At 48.2% G+C, this 16,374-nt stretch overlaps 1 protein-coding gene across 2 annotated transcripts in view; it reads right to left on the bottom strand.

The window, feature by feature from the left end:
• MED14 (mediator complex subunit 14) overlaps window positions 1-16,374 on the bottom strand; it is a 1,766,813-nt gene that overhangs the window by 114,216 nt on the left and 1,636,223 nt on the right. For both annotated transcript variants that reach the window (XM_069636537.1, XM_069636538.1), the window contains 2 exons: window positions 7,663-7,842; window positions 7,475-7,582 (listed from right to left, as the gene is read on the bottom strand). In XM_069636537.1, the coding sequence (XP_069492638.1) occupies window positions 7,475-7,582; window positions 7,663-7,842 (288 nt within the window). The remainder of the gene's footprint in view (window positions 1-7,474; window positions 7,583-7,662; window positions 7,843-16,374) is intronic.

Genomic DNA, 16,374 nt, shown 5'->3' with positions numbered 1-16,374 from the left:
AGAAAATGTGGGGGAGACTAATCACGCTGATGGTTGCAATGAAGTAAGCACAAGGGTCGCAGGTTCAGAAGTGAGTTTGGATTCTGGGATTGGTTCTGGCTGTCATCGTTTTCAGTCTCCACTTGTGGACTGGATCCTAATGAACAGACTCTGCCTGGAGTCCCACCATGGTGAAGAAGGTCAGAAGAGGTAGCAGCCAGTGAAAAGTCTCAGAATAACCCAGCAAGGGTATGCACGCCACAGTAAAAGACAAGGGGGTGAGGGACCAGAAGGCTAGAGGCGCCTGGTGGCCAATTGCAGCTATGCAGCGACAAGTCAAGTTGTCCCATGAGGATGTAGCCAGTGAGGGAGTTGTAATGAAGGCATTTTCAGTGTACAGACAAAGGAAGAGCACCTCCCTCAGGATGTGCAGCACTTCCAGAATGGAGTAGTTCAGAGGGTCCGATGAGCTTCGGGACGGCACTAAAGGAGGAGTATTAGGGTTAAACAGTTGTGCCTGTTAGGCGGAATTGCATGCAGTACCCTCTGGGACCACCACATACAATTAGGACTGCAGGTGTAAGCAAAAACCAACCTTTGGTATAAGTCCGTAGTACACAGTTTGTGGTAGCGAGCAGAGCAGCCAGGCTTTCTCAAGAGGGAATGTGAGCAGTACAAGAGGTTACACAGTGGCCTTACAATCACAGTGGTTCAGGTAGACACTTGCACTCAAGGTTTCTTGGTAAAACACTTATTATTATACACAAGCACACTTCAATGTCAAACCAATAAGTTTCTGAACAAATTAGGCTCCCCTGAAATAGGAGCAAAATGGCATTTCAGTTGCTTTAAATGGGAGTAAAAAGGCACAAGTTAGCAGAATAGATCACAAATACTTTCTTAGGCAGTGCAAATAGTTTTAGTTAACTAGAGGACTCGATCCAGTTCAATAGGCCTAGGCCAAAGTCAATGGACTAGTGTCTTGGATAAGAAAGAGCAGTTCTTGAAGTAAACAGTACAGTCTTTGCCAAAGTTCTCAAAAGTAGTTTGTACGAAAAAGAATCACATGTTGGGTCACAAGCTGATTAGGCCTGCAAGATGGGAAAGTTCCACGAACTTTCACAGCGAGAGAGGCGTTGTCTCAATTGGGTTGGCACACTACCTTAATATGAAGCAAAAGATGCAGCTGAAAACGTTGGTTCCTGGCAGTTCCTGCAGATCTCACTGTTCCTGAACCTCAGTCGTGGGGACAAGAGGGAGGACGTCGGGGGACTCCTGCACTGCACAGAATTATCGATAACGGTGACAAAATGGAGTCACTTCAGTTCGAGTAGCTGTAATTCAAGCACATAAGCTGGTGTCCTTCCCCCTGGTTAATCCTAACCAGCTCCGAGAATGGTGGCTTTTGAGTTGATTGATCCCACCAACTCAAAGAAAGAAGTCGTCCTTGAAGGGGCTTTTCTGTCGAGATGAACTTGGCAATTCGGACCTGCAGCAGGGCTTCACCGGGCAAACCAACGGTCCAGGAGTTGCCCTCTTCCAGCTCGTCTTCGGTTCTTTTGTTCAAGTGGTCGACTCTGCTTCCCAGTCCAGGAGACTCAACTTTTAAACAGTTTTCTCCCATTCATTCCAGCCTAGCTGCCACTCACCCAGCAGGGTGGCTGTCCTTGCCCGACAGTCAGCCAGCCAATCACGCCAGAGTGCATTTGGGTTTCCTAGGAGACTAAGCACAGGGAGTTTCGGGCACTTGAAGCGGTCTTCAGTCCTGAAGCCCGCCAAAGGCGATGAAACAAAGAGACCAAACCTGGTTTGGCGCGCAGAGACAAACACTAGAAGGACCTTTCCAAAAAGAAGTGACGAAAAAAGAAGACCGGGACCTGTTTAAACAAAGGGGCTTAAGGTGCCATCTTGAAAAACAGTAGTTTATCCCAGAGAAGGTATTTAAACCTTTGGGAAGTCTAAAAAGATATCCCTGTGTCACTGCACTGAGAGTGCTGTGTAACACACATGAAAAGATGCCTATGGAGTGATCTTAAAACTCCATAATCAAAGAACACAAGAGTAAAACGCACATCAAAATACATGAAAGAGTGGGAAAAAAGGCTCACACTCTTTCCAGGTGAAAAAATCAAGTCCTCAAACGCCAGCAAAGTTCCAGGTGATTCACTCCCTTAACAGGTGGGCACTGTTAGGGAGAATTCTCAAAAATGTGCTAATTCCCTCCACCTTAGAGACCCCAAGCAACTTTGCTGGATTTAGAGGACTTGATTTTTTTTTAACCTGGAGAGAGTGAGACCCTTTTCCTATTCTCTGATATATTTTAATGTGATTTTATAAACGCTTTCTTTTTGGTTATGGAGTCTAACCAACTCCATAGGCATCATCTTTTACAATTGTCTCACAAAGCACCTTCAGTGCAGTGACACAGGGAAGTCTTTCAGATTTCCCAAGGTTTAAATACCTTCTCTGGGATAAACTACTGTTTCCCAGAACAGTGGATTGAAATTGATTTCACTTAGTCCTGTAAAGTTCTAGACCCAGCACACCCCATCTTACAATAGTGTGCTGGAGAGGTTACTTACTATCCCCTGTGTCTAGTTACTCATGTAACATTCATATGTTACCCTTTCCTCTCAGATTGGCTGGTGGCAGTGGTTTTGCAATGAACTACCATGATTTACTCTGACCGCGAACTGTTTGCAGCTCCGGTAACGTTCAATTGCTTCAGGAGTGAAACCCGCCTCTGGCTCCAGAGTGGGCAGGTAGTGAGGGAGGTGCCCGAAACTCCCTGTGCTTAGTCTCGGAGACCCAAATGCACTCTGTGGTGATTGGCTGGCTGACTGTCCGGCAAAGACAGCAACCCTGCTGGTTGAGTGACAGCTGGGCTGGAATGAATGGGAGAGAACTGAATAAAAGGCAAGTCTCTTGGCTTGGAAGGCAGAGTCGACCACTGGACGAAGGAACCGAAGAAGAGCTTGAAGAGGAAGTCTGCTCCAACTCCTGGAGCATTGGTTTGCCTGGTGAAGCCCTGGTGCAGGTCCGAATCACCAGGTTTGCATCGCCAGAGAAGCCCTGCAAGGACGACTTCTCCCTTTGAGTTGGTGGGACCAATCAACTCTCAAGTAAGCCACCTGGACACCCATCTCGGAGCTGGTTGAATTTTCTCAGAGTTGCTGCAGGAAACCGTAGAGCCAGGGAGAGGGAAACCAGATTGTGTGCGTTGCTTGTAAACTGGCCTAAAGCTTTTGGAAGATCCTCCGGACTCCCACGAAGGAGGACTGACCAAGCCTGACCCCCCTCAGTTGAGTGCGGGACCTCAGATGTGAGGAAAGTCCACCTTGACAGCCAGGAACCACGCTTATTGCTATTTGCTGTACCGCAAGGCGCTGAAACACGAAACAGCCACTGAAAGTAAAGTTTGCCGGTTGCCAGCTTTGACGGTGCCAATACAGTGCAGGAGTCTCCCAAAGTCCTCCCTCTTGTCTCCACGACTGAGGCCCAGGAACAGTGAGATCTGCAGAGCTGTACAGGAACAGAAGTCTTCAGCTGCATCCTTTTCTTCTTTACTAAGGTACGGTAAAACTAGCCTAAGAGAACTTACCTCTGACTGTGGAAGTGCTTGAAACCTCTGTAACTCACAAGTCTAATCAGCTTGTGGCCCTACATTCAGTTCTTCTTTTGATCAAAGACTCCTAAGAACTTGTGCAAAGACTTTTCCATGTACTTACCTGAAGTGCTGCATCCTATACAAAGACTTTTGCCTATTGACTTTGGCTTAGCCTATTGAATTGAATGACTCTTCTAAGTGCTATCTGAAAGTATTTGCCCTGCTTAAGAATATTTGTATTTCATGTGTTCTAATAACCTTTACCTTTAACAAACTATTGAGAGTATTCTGTACGCCAACAGTAAGGTATTAATGTCCCCAGCACCCTTGTTACTGAAGTCACCTGTGGGTGTAGGTTGTGTCTGTGGGCCATCCCAAAAGGGCCTTGTCTGATCCAGAAACTCAGAGTGTACAGTATTAGCGTATATTTGTGTGTTACTATTCTATTGCTCCCTTCTGAAGAAGGCTTTATAACTGACTGATAAATAAATTGTTTATGCAAGAAATCGTGAGTGTAAGATTTTATTTGAATACTTGTAACTGTGAATCTTTGTGTAACACCACTACAGCTCACATTTCCCATCTTGAGATAAGCCTGGCTGCTCAACACGCTACCAAAACTGCGTAGTACAAGCTTATACCAAAGGTTGGGTTGCCTATACCTGTAGTCATAGTTGTTTGTAGTGTTCCCAAAGAGTACTGCACTCAAACTTTGCCTAACACAAGGGCCTGTACTAATACACCTATTGCAAATCCTTACCTCTAAATACAAATAGTGTGGGAAACAATGTTATGCAAAAGAAAAGTGCTCAGGAAATCATATGTCAGGATATTCAAGCCGTTGGCTTCCCTTCCCCACGTTATCAGCACGGAATAAGTCAGCACACTCGAGTTTAGCAGAGTCTCGGGCTTCTCTAACGACGAGCGTGCAGTTCAAGACTCCAACATCATGGCCTTCTGTGCCAAAGTCTCTTTGCGGTTCAACGTCTCTTCTTTCAGAGGGTCTGATGCAACAAACAAATAATAACATTTCTTTCAGGATTCTCCTATGTACACTTCTCTCAGGTGATTTACTCTTCACCTCGTATCCCCCGCCGCCAGGCTCAGATCTAATTTAACACCAAGTTCGTATTTAACATACACAATTTTTGTAGGATTTCCATGTATCCAGTTTCTCAGGTGATTAACGGTTCATCCCGGATCGCCGTCTGCCGGGCTGAGATCCGTTCTAACACAAAAAAATCAATCAGCCTCCCTCTGCGAAGCTCGGACCAATTTATCTATTGTAACACAAACTTGGTTTAACACAAAGCTTTCAATTGATCTCCCTCTGCCGGGCTCAGACGAACTTTATCTACTTTGCCATCAACTTTCTTTACTGTATCAATATCAAAGACATTCGATAGTGCACAGGATTTTGCTTGACTCGTTGCAGGACCACTTCGATTCACTATCCTTTGCCACTCTTTCACATTTGTCAACTCACAGCTGGACACCTTACAGAGACCTTCAATTAAGCATGCACGCGGTGCGGAACACTGTCAAATTTATCGTATATTTTGGTTTCAAAGTTCGATTACTCATCTGCAGTTCAACTTCACTTGTGTTGGTTATCACACGTTTTTCATCCAATGTTCGTTCCAACAATTGCCATACAATGTTGCTGCTTGCTTGGCTTCAACACAGACCGGTCTTGTATCGGTCTCCCCAAACTCACCGGCTATGTTAATTTCACTGATGCTGCTTTGTTATTGGAGCCAAGGACAGTACCACGGCAGCTGATGATTCTCCTTGTGTTGATAATTGACACAGGAGAGCCCTGTGTACCTCCAACACACAATACAGAATTCTTCAGCTGGGTTTCCTGGTCTTACACTTTCTATTCTCGAGGCTTCATGAAAGTAATGGTGTCTTGTCGAAAAGATCAAGGGAACTTCCCTCCTTGTGATCCCCTTCGGGTTTGCCGTCTTTCTCCTTGTGTTAAACTGCCATCTTGGAACTGTTTCCTCGCTCAGAGTGTGCTCTCGTGCTCAAACTTATGGAAGTCAGTTGTGCGTGAAGATCTGTAATTGCCTTACCATTGTATTGAGAGACGTCAGGTATACGGCTCGGGTGTTCGTCCGTTTTCTCTCATAGCAGGCTGTCTGTGAGAAAGTGGAGTGTTGTTAAAGGGGGGGGGACTGAGTTCCAAAGTATCCTACCTGGTAAAGGTATTACAGGGAAGGGGATACTGTGTCTCACCATCCAGTGTCCCTCTCCCCGAAGACACCTCACCCAGGTGATCCTCCTGCAATGGTCCACCGCCAGGAACTGGATCCAAAAGCGATGGTCATGTCCTTGCCACCTAGATTACTGATCTCTGGGGACTAGTGGGCGAGACATCTTCCGGTTTCTCACTACCACTCCTCTCCTCTACCACTAACACTCATCTCCTCCAATATCACTACTACTCTCCTCCTCCTAGTATCCTCCCCCCCTTCCCCTAGACAAACCCTTTTTTCACCCAATACCACTTGATTCACATTCACTCCTCACACTAGCCCGTTCTACTCAATTGTAAGTGCTTTGAAACACATTGTGTATAGGCGCTATATAAATAAATCATATCCACACACACACACACTCAAGCCGTAGAACCCCTTTCACGTCAACCAATAACTCTCTAACCTGCTGCGAAAATCTCCTCCACCAACTGCTACTCCTTCCTTCCTCCTCTCTTGGTCTTTCACCCCCAACTCCACTTACTTACCCTCCCCTTTGCGTGGATAGGCCAACTATCCCTATCCAATCTATGCTCACATTTTCCCTGGGCATGGATGTGCAGGGGAAAACGGGTCTAAGTCCTGTCCAATGCCTTCCGGTGGGCTTGTTGTCTGACATGTATAATGGCGTGGAGGAATCAGTTTTCGTGCAGGGATGCTGGATATAAGGCCCTTAAGAGGGGCCAGTATGGCTCCCTGGTGGCTCAAAAGGCATGGGAGAAGTGGTGGGGTTGGCATGGTCCTTTGCAGCAGCCCTGTAAAGAATCTCCAGCTGACGTGTACCTGTGCAGCCTCTCCCCCTCTCTACACATCAGTGTTCTTGGCTGGGTTATGTATGGATTCTGTCTCTACTATGCCTCTCAGCGGCCTGTGCTTTCTGTGCAGCATCACCCCTTCCAAAGATGTCCCACTCGCAAATCCTCTCCCAGTGGGGGTATTTCATTTCTCCTCGTAGGTCTGCAAACACAATAGAAAAAACGGGCAAGCCTCTGTGCTACGCAGCAAGTAAGGGTTTTGAGATCTGTAAGCAAGCATGCAGGCACATGATCTGGGGGATAGGGATGGCATCACCCTCTATTTCCACCTTCCCTTCCTGGGTCATGACAGGTTCCGGTCTACCTTGGAAAGAGTTTCCCGCTGCCCCACAGTTTGACAAGGCTAGGCTACTGGAATTCACACTGAAAAGACACAATGCACATGACTGCACTTTGTTGATAATATGGCTATACCCGAATAACTGTATGGACACTGTGCAGGCACTATCAACCTTACATACATACCAGTTGTTTCATCACCACTTGCAGTGTGACGAAACACAAACTGCAGCAAGCCCCATTTAATTTCTTACATTGTAGAGCAGGACATGAATACTGCAGCTTTAAAATGCATACCTCATAACATGTAAGACAGCATGGAAAAAGGCACAAACAATCCTTAGTGAGCAATGGGTGAAAAGATATCGAGACAGTGCCTGATATCTTAGATACAAAAACAGCATTCTGGACAGGCTGGCCAGCACTCGCTTGTAGTTACGTTCTATGTCTTGGCAAAATTGATACATGCTGCTAATGAAGTGCATTCCAATAGGATAGGTACAGCTTTCTTGTATGGAAAAGGAAATCCTTACCAATTCTAATTTCATAATGTGCACACAGTCTCTGAGGATATGCGTAGGTGCTCCCAATAGCTTTGTAAAAGCTATTAGCGTGTTGGCTTTAAATGGTGGACCAGCAACCTGAAAAATAGTAATATGCAAAGATCAATTTACAAATTATTTTCCCGGTGTAATTAAAAGCTCACTATGTAATTACATACCCTTGTTTCAAAGAATTTCTCTAAAACTTGCAGCTCTTCAGGCTTCCACTGCCCTGCGTTTTCAGGTGTTACTTTTAGCTGTAGCGTCTGATTAGTGTTAGGGTTAAGAGCCACCCTGCACTTCAGCACATCAGTCTTGAACATAATAACACCTGGTTCATTGGAATTTATAAGTTGCAACTGGAAAAAGATAGTTTCATAATCACTGATCATTTATTGAGTATTAAAGTCGCGTATAGCATCTGAACCAAAGTGCATTAGCAATGGAAACATGATTTAACTTCTAGATATTGTACAACATGGCATGACACATTTATTTATTTATTTGAATGTATAAAGCGCTCAACGGCCCTGGGGCATGGTGGCGCTGTTACAGAATACTTGCTTAGGTGAACAACAGTTTGCATACAATGGTGAGGCAATCATATCATACAACAGTTAGGCAATCATATCATATTGTGATACAGTAGTAAGGCAGTCATATCATGCAATAGTGCATGTAGGCGGAGTAGTGGTCAGGCAGTTACAGGTGGGCAAGGTGGCGGGCTAGTGAAAGAGTTGTGTTTTAAGTGCCTTGAGGAATACTGTGATGGACGTCTCCTTCCTGAGTGCGGGGGGAAGTGCAGTCCAGTTCTTCGGTGCTAGGACAGCAAAGCTAGAGCCTCCTGCTTTGGATCTTTTAAAGGATGGGATTTCGAGCTGATTGCACTGCTGAGCCCTCTTAGGAAGGTTAGAGGTGGCACAGTGAATGGTTTCTGATGGGTAGGGAGGTGCTGTTTGATAGGCAGGAGTGTGTGATTGAGAGGACTTTAAAGAGAATGTGCTCTTTAACTGGGAGCCAGTAGGCGTCCCGTCTTGCCTGGGAGATATGCTCTCTCTTGGGGATGCTGAGGGCCACTCCGAGGGTGTTGTTTTGCATGGTTTGGAGTTTCTTCATGTTTTTGGAAGATGTGCCTAGGAACAGGACATTGCAGTAATCAAGCCTGGTTCCAACCGTATCTCTGGCTTGGACAGGCAATTTTTGGATGACAGGTAAGGTTTGACAGAGATTATGATTTTTGTTGTTAGTGCGGCCGATGAGGCGATGGTGCTAACTTGTCATGACAGAGAGCATGGAGTGTATGTATATTTCTAGAGTTTTGGCTGCCGCCACGGCGGTGATAGTCATATTGTTGATGTTGAATGATGTGTATTTACTATCCAGTTTGTCGAGCATTTGTTTAGGACCTACTTGTAATATTTCGGTCTTGTGTCCGGTTAGGCACAGACCATTGGCTGCCATCCATACACCTAGTCAGAGAATACTCTCATGTGTGTCTTCAAGGAAGGAGGTGATCCAGGACGTGGCTTGTTGGGAGAAATGGGCCACATCCTTGAGGTGTCTACAGAGAATCTTGTGATCTACAAGATCGAAGGCTGAAGATAGATCTAGGGCAGGAGAAAAGCTGGTTTCCCTTTATACATGGTTTGCTTTATCTGAATTTTCAGATAAAGTAGGGCAGTCTCTGTACCGTGGCGTGGCCGGAAACCCGATTGCCTCTTACCCAGGATGTTGTTGTCTTCAAGAAAGTGTTGAATCTGGAGGTATGCCGCCTTGTCTAATATCTCGTGCAAAAACTGAACCGTGGTTACGGGTCTATAGTTATTCAGTAGGTCAGGATTAAGGGATTTATTTATTTATTAGCAGCGGGCGAACCCACGATTCTTTGAGGGATGGGGGGACGATTCCCGAGGAGAGTGAGGCATTGACGAAGGCTGTGAGAAGCAGGGCTAATGGTTCTGCGCAGTCTAAATCAGTCCAAGAGTTCAAATGAGGAAGGAATAGTTACTTACTTGTAATCCAGTTCTTCATCCTCTGTATCTTCATTGAAGACACAGAGGATATTGAATCCCGGAACACTAACACTGGAGAGAAAACTCATTATAATGGGAAATTAAATAACCAATATATAAGACAATTAATGCAGATCTGGTACGAAAACCTTTTGTAGACAATTAACACTGCATAAAAGAAAAGCAGCCCATTAAAACTGATTTTCCCAGCACCTTTGCATAGAGCTATGCAAATTTAACTAAGAATGTAAACAAAACCTGCCCCTTTAAGTTCTCAGAGTGCAAATCGGCCATCAAACAATGCACTAGTAGTTGAACTACATTCTTTTTAAGATAGTACAGGGAGATTGACAATGCTATAGATGTTATTTTTTCCATTCACTCAGCCTTAAACCAACCATTTCTGGAGCACGGGTGTGGGATGGTGTTAGGCACGAATTGATGTAGGAACCCTGTGGGAGACTACACAACCCTTGTCCTCTTGGTATTAGGTAACCTGCCTATTGGTATAGGTCTGTGCTACACAAGTTGGTAGTGTGACTGAACAGCCAGACTTCCCAAGAGGGGTAAATGTGAGCTGTAGAGTTGTAGCAATGAAATCCACCAATACAAGTATCCAAATAACACTTAGTTTTTTAGTTAAAATAATTAACAGTTATTTTTAAATAAGTATTCTTTAAAAAATGCAATGTGCTACAATAAAAATACACTTCAAAATACTTTTCCAGAATCAATTCAAAGAAAGTAGATACTCTTTAGAGATGCTTCATACACACTTCCTACACTGTGAGGTGACTTCACTAACTAGGACGTAGTGGCATTTATAGATCACCTGTATACTTTGGTAGATTATGAGGTTAGCAGAAAGGAAAGGTTAAAGGAAGGAAAAAGGTTAAACAGGTTCTCAGAGCATGTGAGCACTTTAAATCTTCCAATGAAGTCTAGATAAAAACATTTCCCAGCAATAATTAGTTAAAACCAATGTATCACCTATGAGGGACAGTAAATATCAAAGTCAAGTGGACTAGAAGAGTCTGCAGGGAGCCAGGACAGCCAAAGTCAATTGGAGCAAAGTATATGGAGCTGAGGCACTTCTTAGATAGTAAAAGACTTGCACACAGTTAGAGAGTTTGTTGAAGAAAAATCACTGTAGGGTCACAAGCTCTTACGCTTGTGAAAGTTAGAGCGGAGATCAGCTCTAGAAAAGCAGCTACTCAAAGACTCAACTGAGACAAGCAAGCTATAGACATGAGGCAAGTACCCCAAAGTCAGAACAGTACCTTTGGTTAGAAGAGGGTCCAGCTGGCTGGTGTCTGGTTGCAGCGATGCAGATACTGTGTTCCTGGGCCTCAGTCGTTGGGACAAGAGGGACGACGCCTGGGGACTCCTGCAGCAGCAATTCGATGGTCGGCGGCAGCTACAGGCTCTTTTCAGATCAGCGGCACTTTGCTGTTTCAGCGCTCGGTAAACAGCACCACCATAGATCTTGGACACCGGTTGGGCACCTCTCACTCCTTGAGTCCTGTTCTCTGGGGAGGGGACTTGAGCTTGGGTCGTCATGCTTCGAGGGGGTCCTCAGGAGACTCCTGGAGCTTTTGGTCAGCTTACAGACGTTGCACTAGACTAGACTACTGATTTCTCGACCCTTGGCACTCAGTTCCTGTAGCAGCAAAGAAGTACAGTCAGTCGGGGGAAGGTCTTCCAGCAAAGTTCATCTTGGGCTTTGTTGGTCCCACTAACCCAAGGGAAGAAGTTTTCCTCTCCAGAGCTTTTCTTGTTGATTAGAAGAACAAGTTACTTTCTTACCTGGTAACGTTCTTTCGATGGGATGGTCCGACGACGTATTCCATATCTATGACAGGTAATGTCCACAGCTGTGCTGCTTCGGAAAATCTTTGGTGTCTGCGTCCTGCGTCGATGCGCCGTCCCCAAGGACCTCCTCCAACGGCCGACGTCACCCGATGTGATAAGTAGGACGCACAACGCCCATAGCCTCAGTTATAGTTTTTTCCCAGAACATGTGCCACCAGTTTTCTGCCAGAAAGACACACAAGGCCTTGCGGAAAGCAAGCTGCAATCGCAAAAGAAATTTTGCAGCGGGGAAGGCAGGGAGTGAGCGATATGGAATACGTCGTCGTACCATCCCATCGAAAGAACGTTACCAGGTAAGAAAGTAACTTTAATTCGAGGGGATTGGGTCCTCCGACGTATTCCATATCTATGACAGACTCCCAAAGCAGTACCAAGCAAGGAGGTGGGAAAGAATTTAGAATACAAATTTAGCATGCCCAATCAAATTGCGGAATAGAGAACTGCCTTGCCAAAGGCCAGATCTTGCCCTCTGATGGAATCAAGGGAATAGTGACGTACAAAAGTATGTACTGAAGCCCAGGTGGCTGCATCACAGATTTGACGAATAGGAACTCCCCTCTGCAGGGCAGTAGACGCAGCCACTCCTCTGGTAGAATGGGCCCGCAAGCCATCCGGAGGGTTCTTACCCGCCAAGCGGTAACACTCGGAGATAGCTAAAATAATCCAACAAGACAAAGTCTGTTTCGTCACAGCTTGTCCCAAAGCTTTTCAGCGTAACCAATGAAAAGTTGATCGTCCACTCTGACCCGAGACATGCGCGAAATATAAAAGCTCAATGCTCTCCGAGGATTAAGCCTATGGAGCCTCTCCTCTTCCTTACCAGGATGTGGAGGAGGATAGAACGTCGGAAGAACAACCTTCTGGCCCAAATGAAAATCCGAAACCACCTTCGGAAGAAAAGAAGGACGAACTCTAAGGACAACCCTGTCCTTATGAAAAACAGTGAAGGGTGGCTTAACTGAAAGTGCCTGTAACTCACTCACTCTGCGAGCGGAAGTAACCGCAACCAAAAACACAGTTTTCAGAGTCAACAGCCTCAAAGGGCAAGAATGTAAAGGCTCAAACAGAGCACCCATAAGAAACTTAAGAACAAGGTTCAAATCCAAACCTGGCACCAAAAAAGGTGACGGAGGGAACACATTAGTGAGCCCTTTCAAAAACTGCGAAATTAAAGGAATCTTAAAATAGGAACACTCTTCAGACGAGCGCTTAAATATGGACAGCGCCGCCAGGTAACCTTTAATGGTCCCCACTTGCAACCCCCTGTGGGCCAAAGAAAGCAAAAAAGACAAAACCATGGGAATGTCGCATTCAAAAGGATCCACATTCTGAAAACTCTGCACCAGTCGCAGAACTTTCTCCAACGGTACAGAGACTTTGTTGCCGGCCGCCTGGCCGAGAGCAACACCTCCATCACGTCTTCATGGAGGTCCCAATCCTTATTCCTCAACCTTTCGGAAGCCAAGCGTGAAGATTGAGGGTTCTGACCTCTGGATGGAGAACCTGACTCCCCTCCCGTGAGAGCAGATCGTCTCAGTAGGGAAGACGACGTGGAGGGCAGATGGACAAGTCTAGAAGGTCCGGGTACCACGTCCTCTGGGCCCACGCCGGAGCAATGAGGATCATCCGGGAACCGAACCTCCGTAACCTCTGCAGCACTTGCGGGATGACGGGGACTGGAGGAAACGCGTACAGCAGTGGGAATGACCACTCCACCACAAACGCGTCTCCTAAGGCTCCTTTTGGAGGAAATTCCTGCGAGCAAAACCTCTCGCACTTCCGGTTGACACAGGAGGCAAAGAGATCCACTTGAGGGGTCCCCCAAAGGGCGAAGATCTCCAGGAGAATCTCTTGAGCCAGCTCCCACTCGTGAGAGATTGTGCTCTGCCTGCTCAGAGCGTCCGCCGTCTCGTTGTCGTCTCTGGCCAGATGAACCGCCGAGATCGAAACTTCCTGCTGGATGGGCCAGAACTCGAGCTGCATCGCCTCCCTTGCTCAGCGGAAGTGACCCTGCCCCCCCCCCTTTTTGTTGAGGTAGTGCATGGCCACCGTGTTGTCCGTTAGAATCAGGACACTCTTCCCGCAAACAGTCGGCAGAAAAGCCTTCAGGGCTAGCCTGACGGCCCTCAGCTCCAACAGATTGATATGGAGTCTGGACTCCAATGGAGACAAACGACCGCTGACTGTCAACTCGTTGGCATGAGCTCCCCATCCCGTGAGGGATGCGTCCGTCACAATCGTCACCTCCGGCCAGGGCAGCCAAAATGGGGCACCCTTCATCAGAATGCCCTCGACGGCCCACCACAGAAGGTCCCGGGCTACCGAGGGTGGCAACTGAACAGGTCCCAACAGCCTGCCGGAGGACTGAGACCACTGGAGCTTGAGTGCCCACTGCAAAGATCTCATCCGCAGACGAGCTGGGAAATTCTGGGCAAACTGAAACTTGTGCAACATCTGCTGAATGTGAAGAGCCCTCACCTGAGGAGGAAAACACTGCCCCAGGGACGTGTCGAGCACTGCTCCGATGTACTGGAGCCGCTGCGTTGGTGTCAAATGGGACTTCTTTAAATTGAGGGAGAAGCCCAGCCTCTGAAGGGAGTGGCAGGTGACGGACAGATGATCCAGGACTTCCTCGGGAGAGCTCCCGCTGATCAACCAATCGTCCAGGTAGGGGTAGACGTGAATCCCCCCTTTCCTGAGATGCGCTGCCACCACCACCATGAGGTTGGTGAAAACCCTCGAGGCGGAGGTCAATCCGAACGGCAGGACCAGAAACGGAAAGTGCGAGTCGCCAACCGCGAACCTCAGGTACTTTTTGTGCTTGGGATGGATCGGCACATGGAAGTAAGCATCCTTGAGGTTGAGAGACACCAACCAGTCCTGAAGTTGAAGGGCCTGGAGGACTTGAGAAAGAGTCACTATCTTGAACTTGTCCTTCCTGAGGAGTTTGTTCAAACCGCGCAAGTCCATGATGTGTGTCTCAATCCCCCGTCTTTCTTCGAAATCAAAAAATAAGGGGAATACCATCCCTTGTTCCTCTCCGCTACAGGCACCAGTTCTATGGCGCCTTTCTCGAGCAGGGCTTGAATTTCCTGCGCAAGGAGCGGATCCGGACTCTTCAAAGAGGTTCCCTGGTGGATTGTCGTGAGGCCTCTGCCGAAAAGGAGGACAGTAACCGTGGGTTATGATCTCCAGAACCCACACATCCGAAGTAATGGCTTGCCACTCTACAAGATGCTGCGCCAGCCTTCCCCCAACCGGCGAACCATGGGACCTGGCCTCATGACTGAGTGGTAGCGGCTGCGGCGTTGCCTGAGGGCAAAGAGGTAACTGCCCGAGCGGCCTTGGCACCTCAAGTACCTTTGTTTCCACCTCTGGCACTCTTACGATGGCCTCCTTGACTACTAGCTCCTCTCGCTTTACTGAAGGATGAGTAATAGCGAAAGGAACCTCCCCTCCATTGCTGTCCCCTAGGACGAAAACGCGGAGGTTGGTGAACTTCAGCGCCCAACAATTTTGCTGCAGCTTTGGAGGTCTGCAACCTCTCAAGGCTCACGTCAGCCTTGCTGCCAAAAAGGTGTTCACCGTCAAAAGGCATGTTGAGGAGCCGAGACTGCACATCAGGAGCGAACCCAGACTTCCGCAACCACGCAAACCTGCGCATTACGGTGCTCGCCGCCATGGACCGGCTGATACAATCCGCCAAGTCCAAACCCGACTGAACGGCCTCACACATAGCATCCTTGCCATCCTGAACCATAGCAAGGAAACCAACCCGTTCGTCCCCTTCGGGAATATGATCAGCCGCTAATGCAACACAGTTCCACAGTGTGTGTGTGTGTGAAACGAGACAAGGCACATATGGAGTTGGCCGCCTGAAGCGCCATACCCCCTGAAGAAAACACTTTCTTCGCCCAGCCGTCAAAACGTTTGTCGTCCCTATCCGGAGGGATGGTAGGATACGACGCCTGCTTTGCCGGGGCCGTAGCCGCCTGCACCACCAAACTCTCCGGGGTGGGGTGCCTAGACAAGTAGCAGGGGTCGCTACTGGCTGGGCGGTATTTTCGCGACAAAGACTTGCCCACTGCCGGGAGACTCTCCGGAGCAGTCCAAGCCACCGCCACCCTTCTCTGCAGAGCCATATGAAAAGGCAAAACCGGGTCAGTGGGTGGACCGAGATCAAGGATGTCTGTGAGATCATCCTGAACGAACTCCCCTAGGGGAGCTGACCAACCCAAGTACTCGGTAACCCGAGACATAAGGCGCCAATATGAAGAATCGGCATGAGCGCCAGGCTCCGGCCGACAAAACACCACCTCCGGAGAGGTGTCCAGTCCACTGGCATCATGCAGCAACTGCCTCAGGTCATCAAACTGGCTATGGCCCGAGATAAGGTCATCTGGAACCGTAACCGGAACCAGGCCGCCATCAGAGCCTTCATCACCCTCTGAAATGTACTCCAGGCGGGGAGAGGAAGACCTCTGCGGACCAAAGAGCCGGACCTTAGCCATAGCCTTTCTAGGGGCAAACCCCGTGCCACGGGGCCCCTCTGACACCACCGCCTCGAAAGGCGTCGAGGGCACCGAACGAGTCGGCGCCAGCAGAAATGGCGTCCAGGGCGCCGAACGAGTCGGCGCCGAGCGAATCGGCGTCGACGTCATCTGCAGCGCCACCAGCACCGTCGACACAGTCCTCGAAGCTGGAGCTCCGAGCGTGTCTCTTGACAACCTAGGCACCGACAACCCCCTCGGAGGCGGAGCCTCGAGAGAAATAGTCGACGACCTTGGCGCCCCAGGCGTCGACATCTTCTTCGAAGACGGCACAGGATCACACGGTCTCGAGCGCGTCGAGGACCGGGACCTGGCATGGGCATGGCGAGAATGGCTACCCTTGTCCGAGCCGGACCTCTCCTGCGAGCCGTGCCGACCACTCGAGCCCGGAGGCGTATGAGCGGTGTCTCTCGACCGGTGCCAACCGACCCCACTCAGAGGCGCGGACGGACCGGTA

The sequence above is a fragment of the Ambystoma mexicanum genome, chromosome 7p, assembly GCF_040938575.1.
Source record: "Ambystoma mexicanum isolate Mex_15411 chromosome 7p, UKY_AmexF1_1, whole genome shotgun sequence".
Classification (NCBI taxonomy): Eukaryota; Metazoa; Chordata; class Amphibia; order Caudata; family Ambystomatidae; genus Ambystoma; species Ambystoma mexicanum.
The sequence above is the reverse complement of the archived record's forward strand: the minus strand, read 5'-3'. Positions and strand labels throughout refer to the sequence as shown.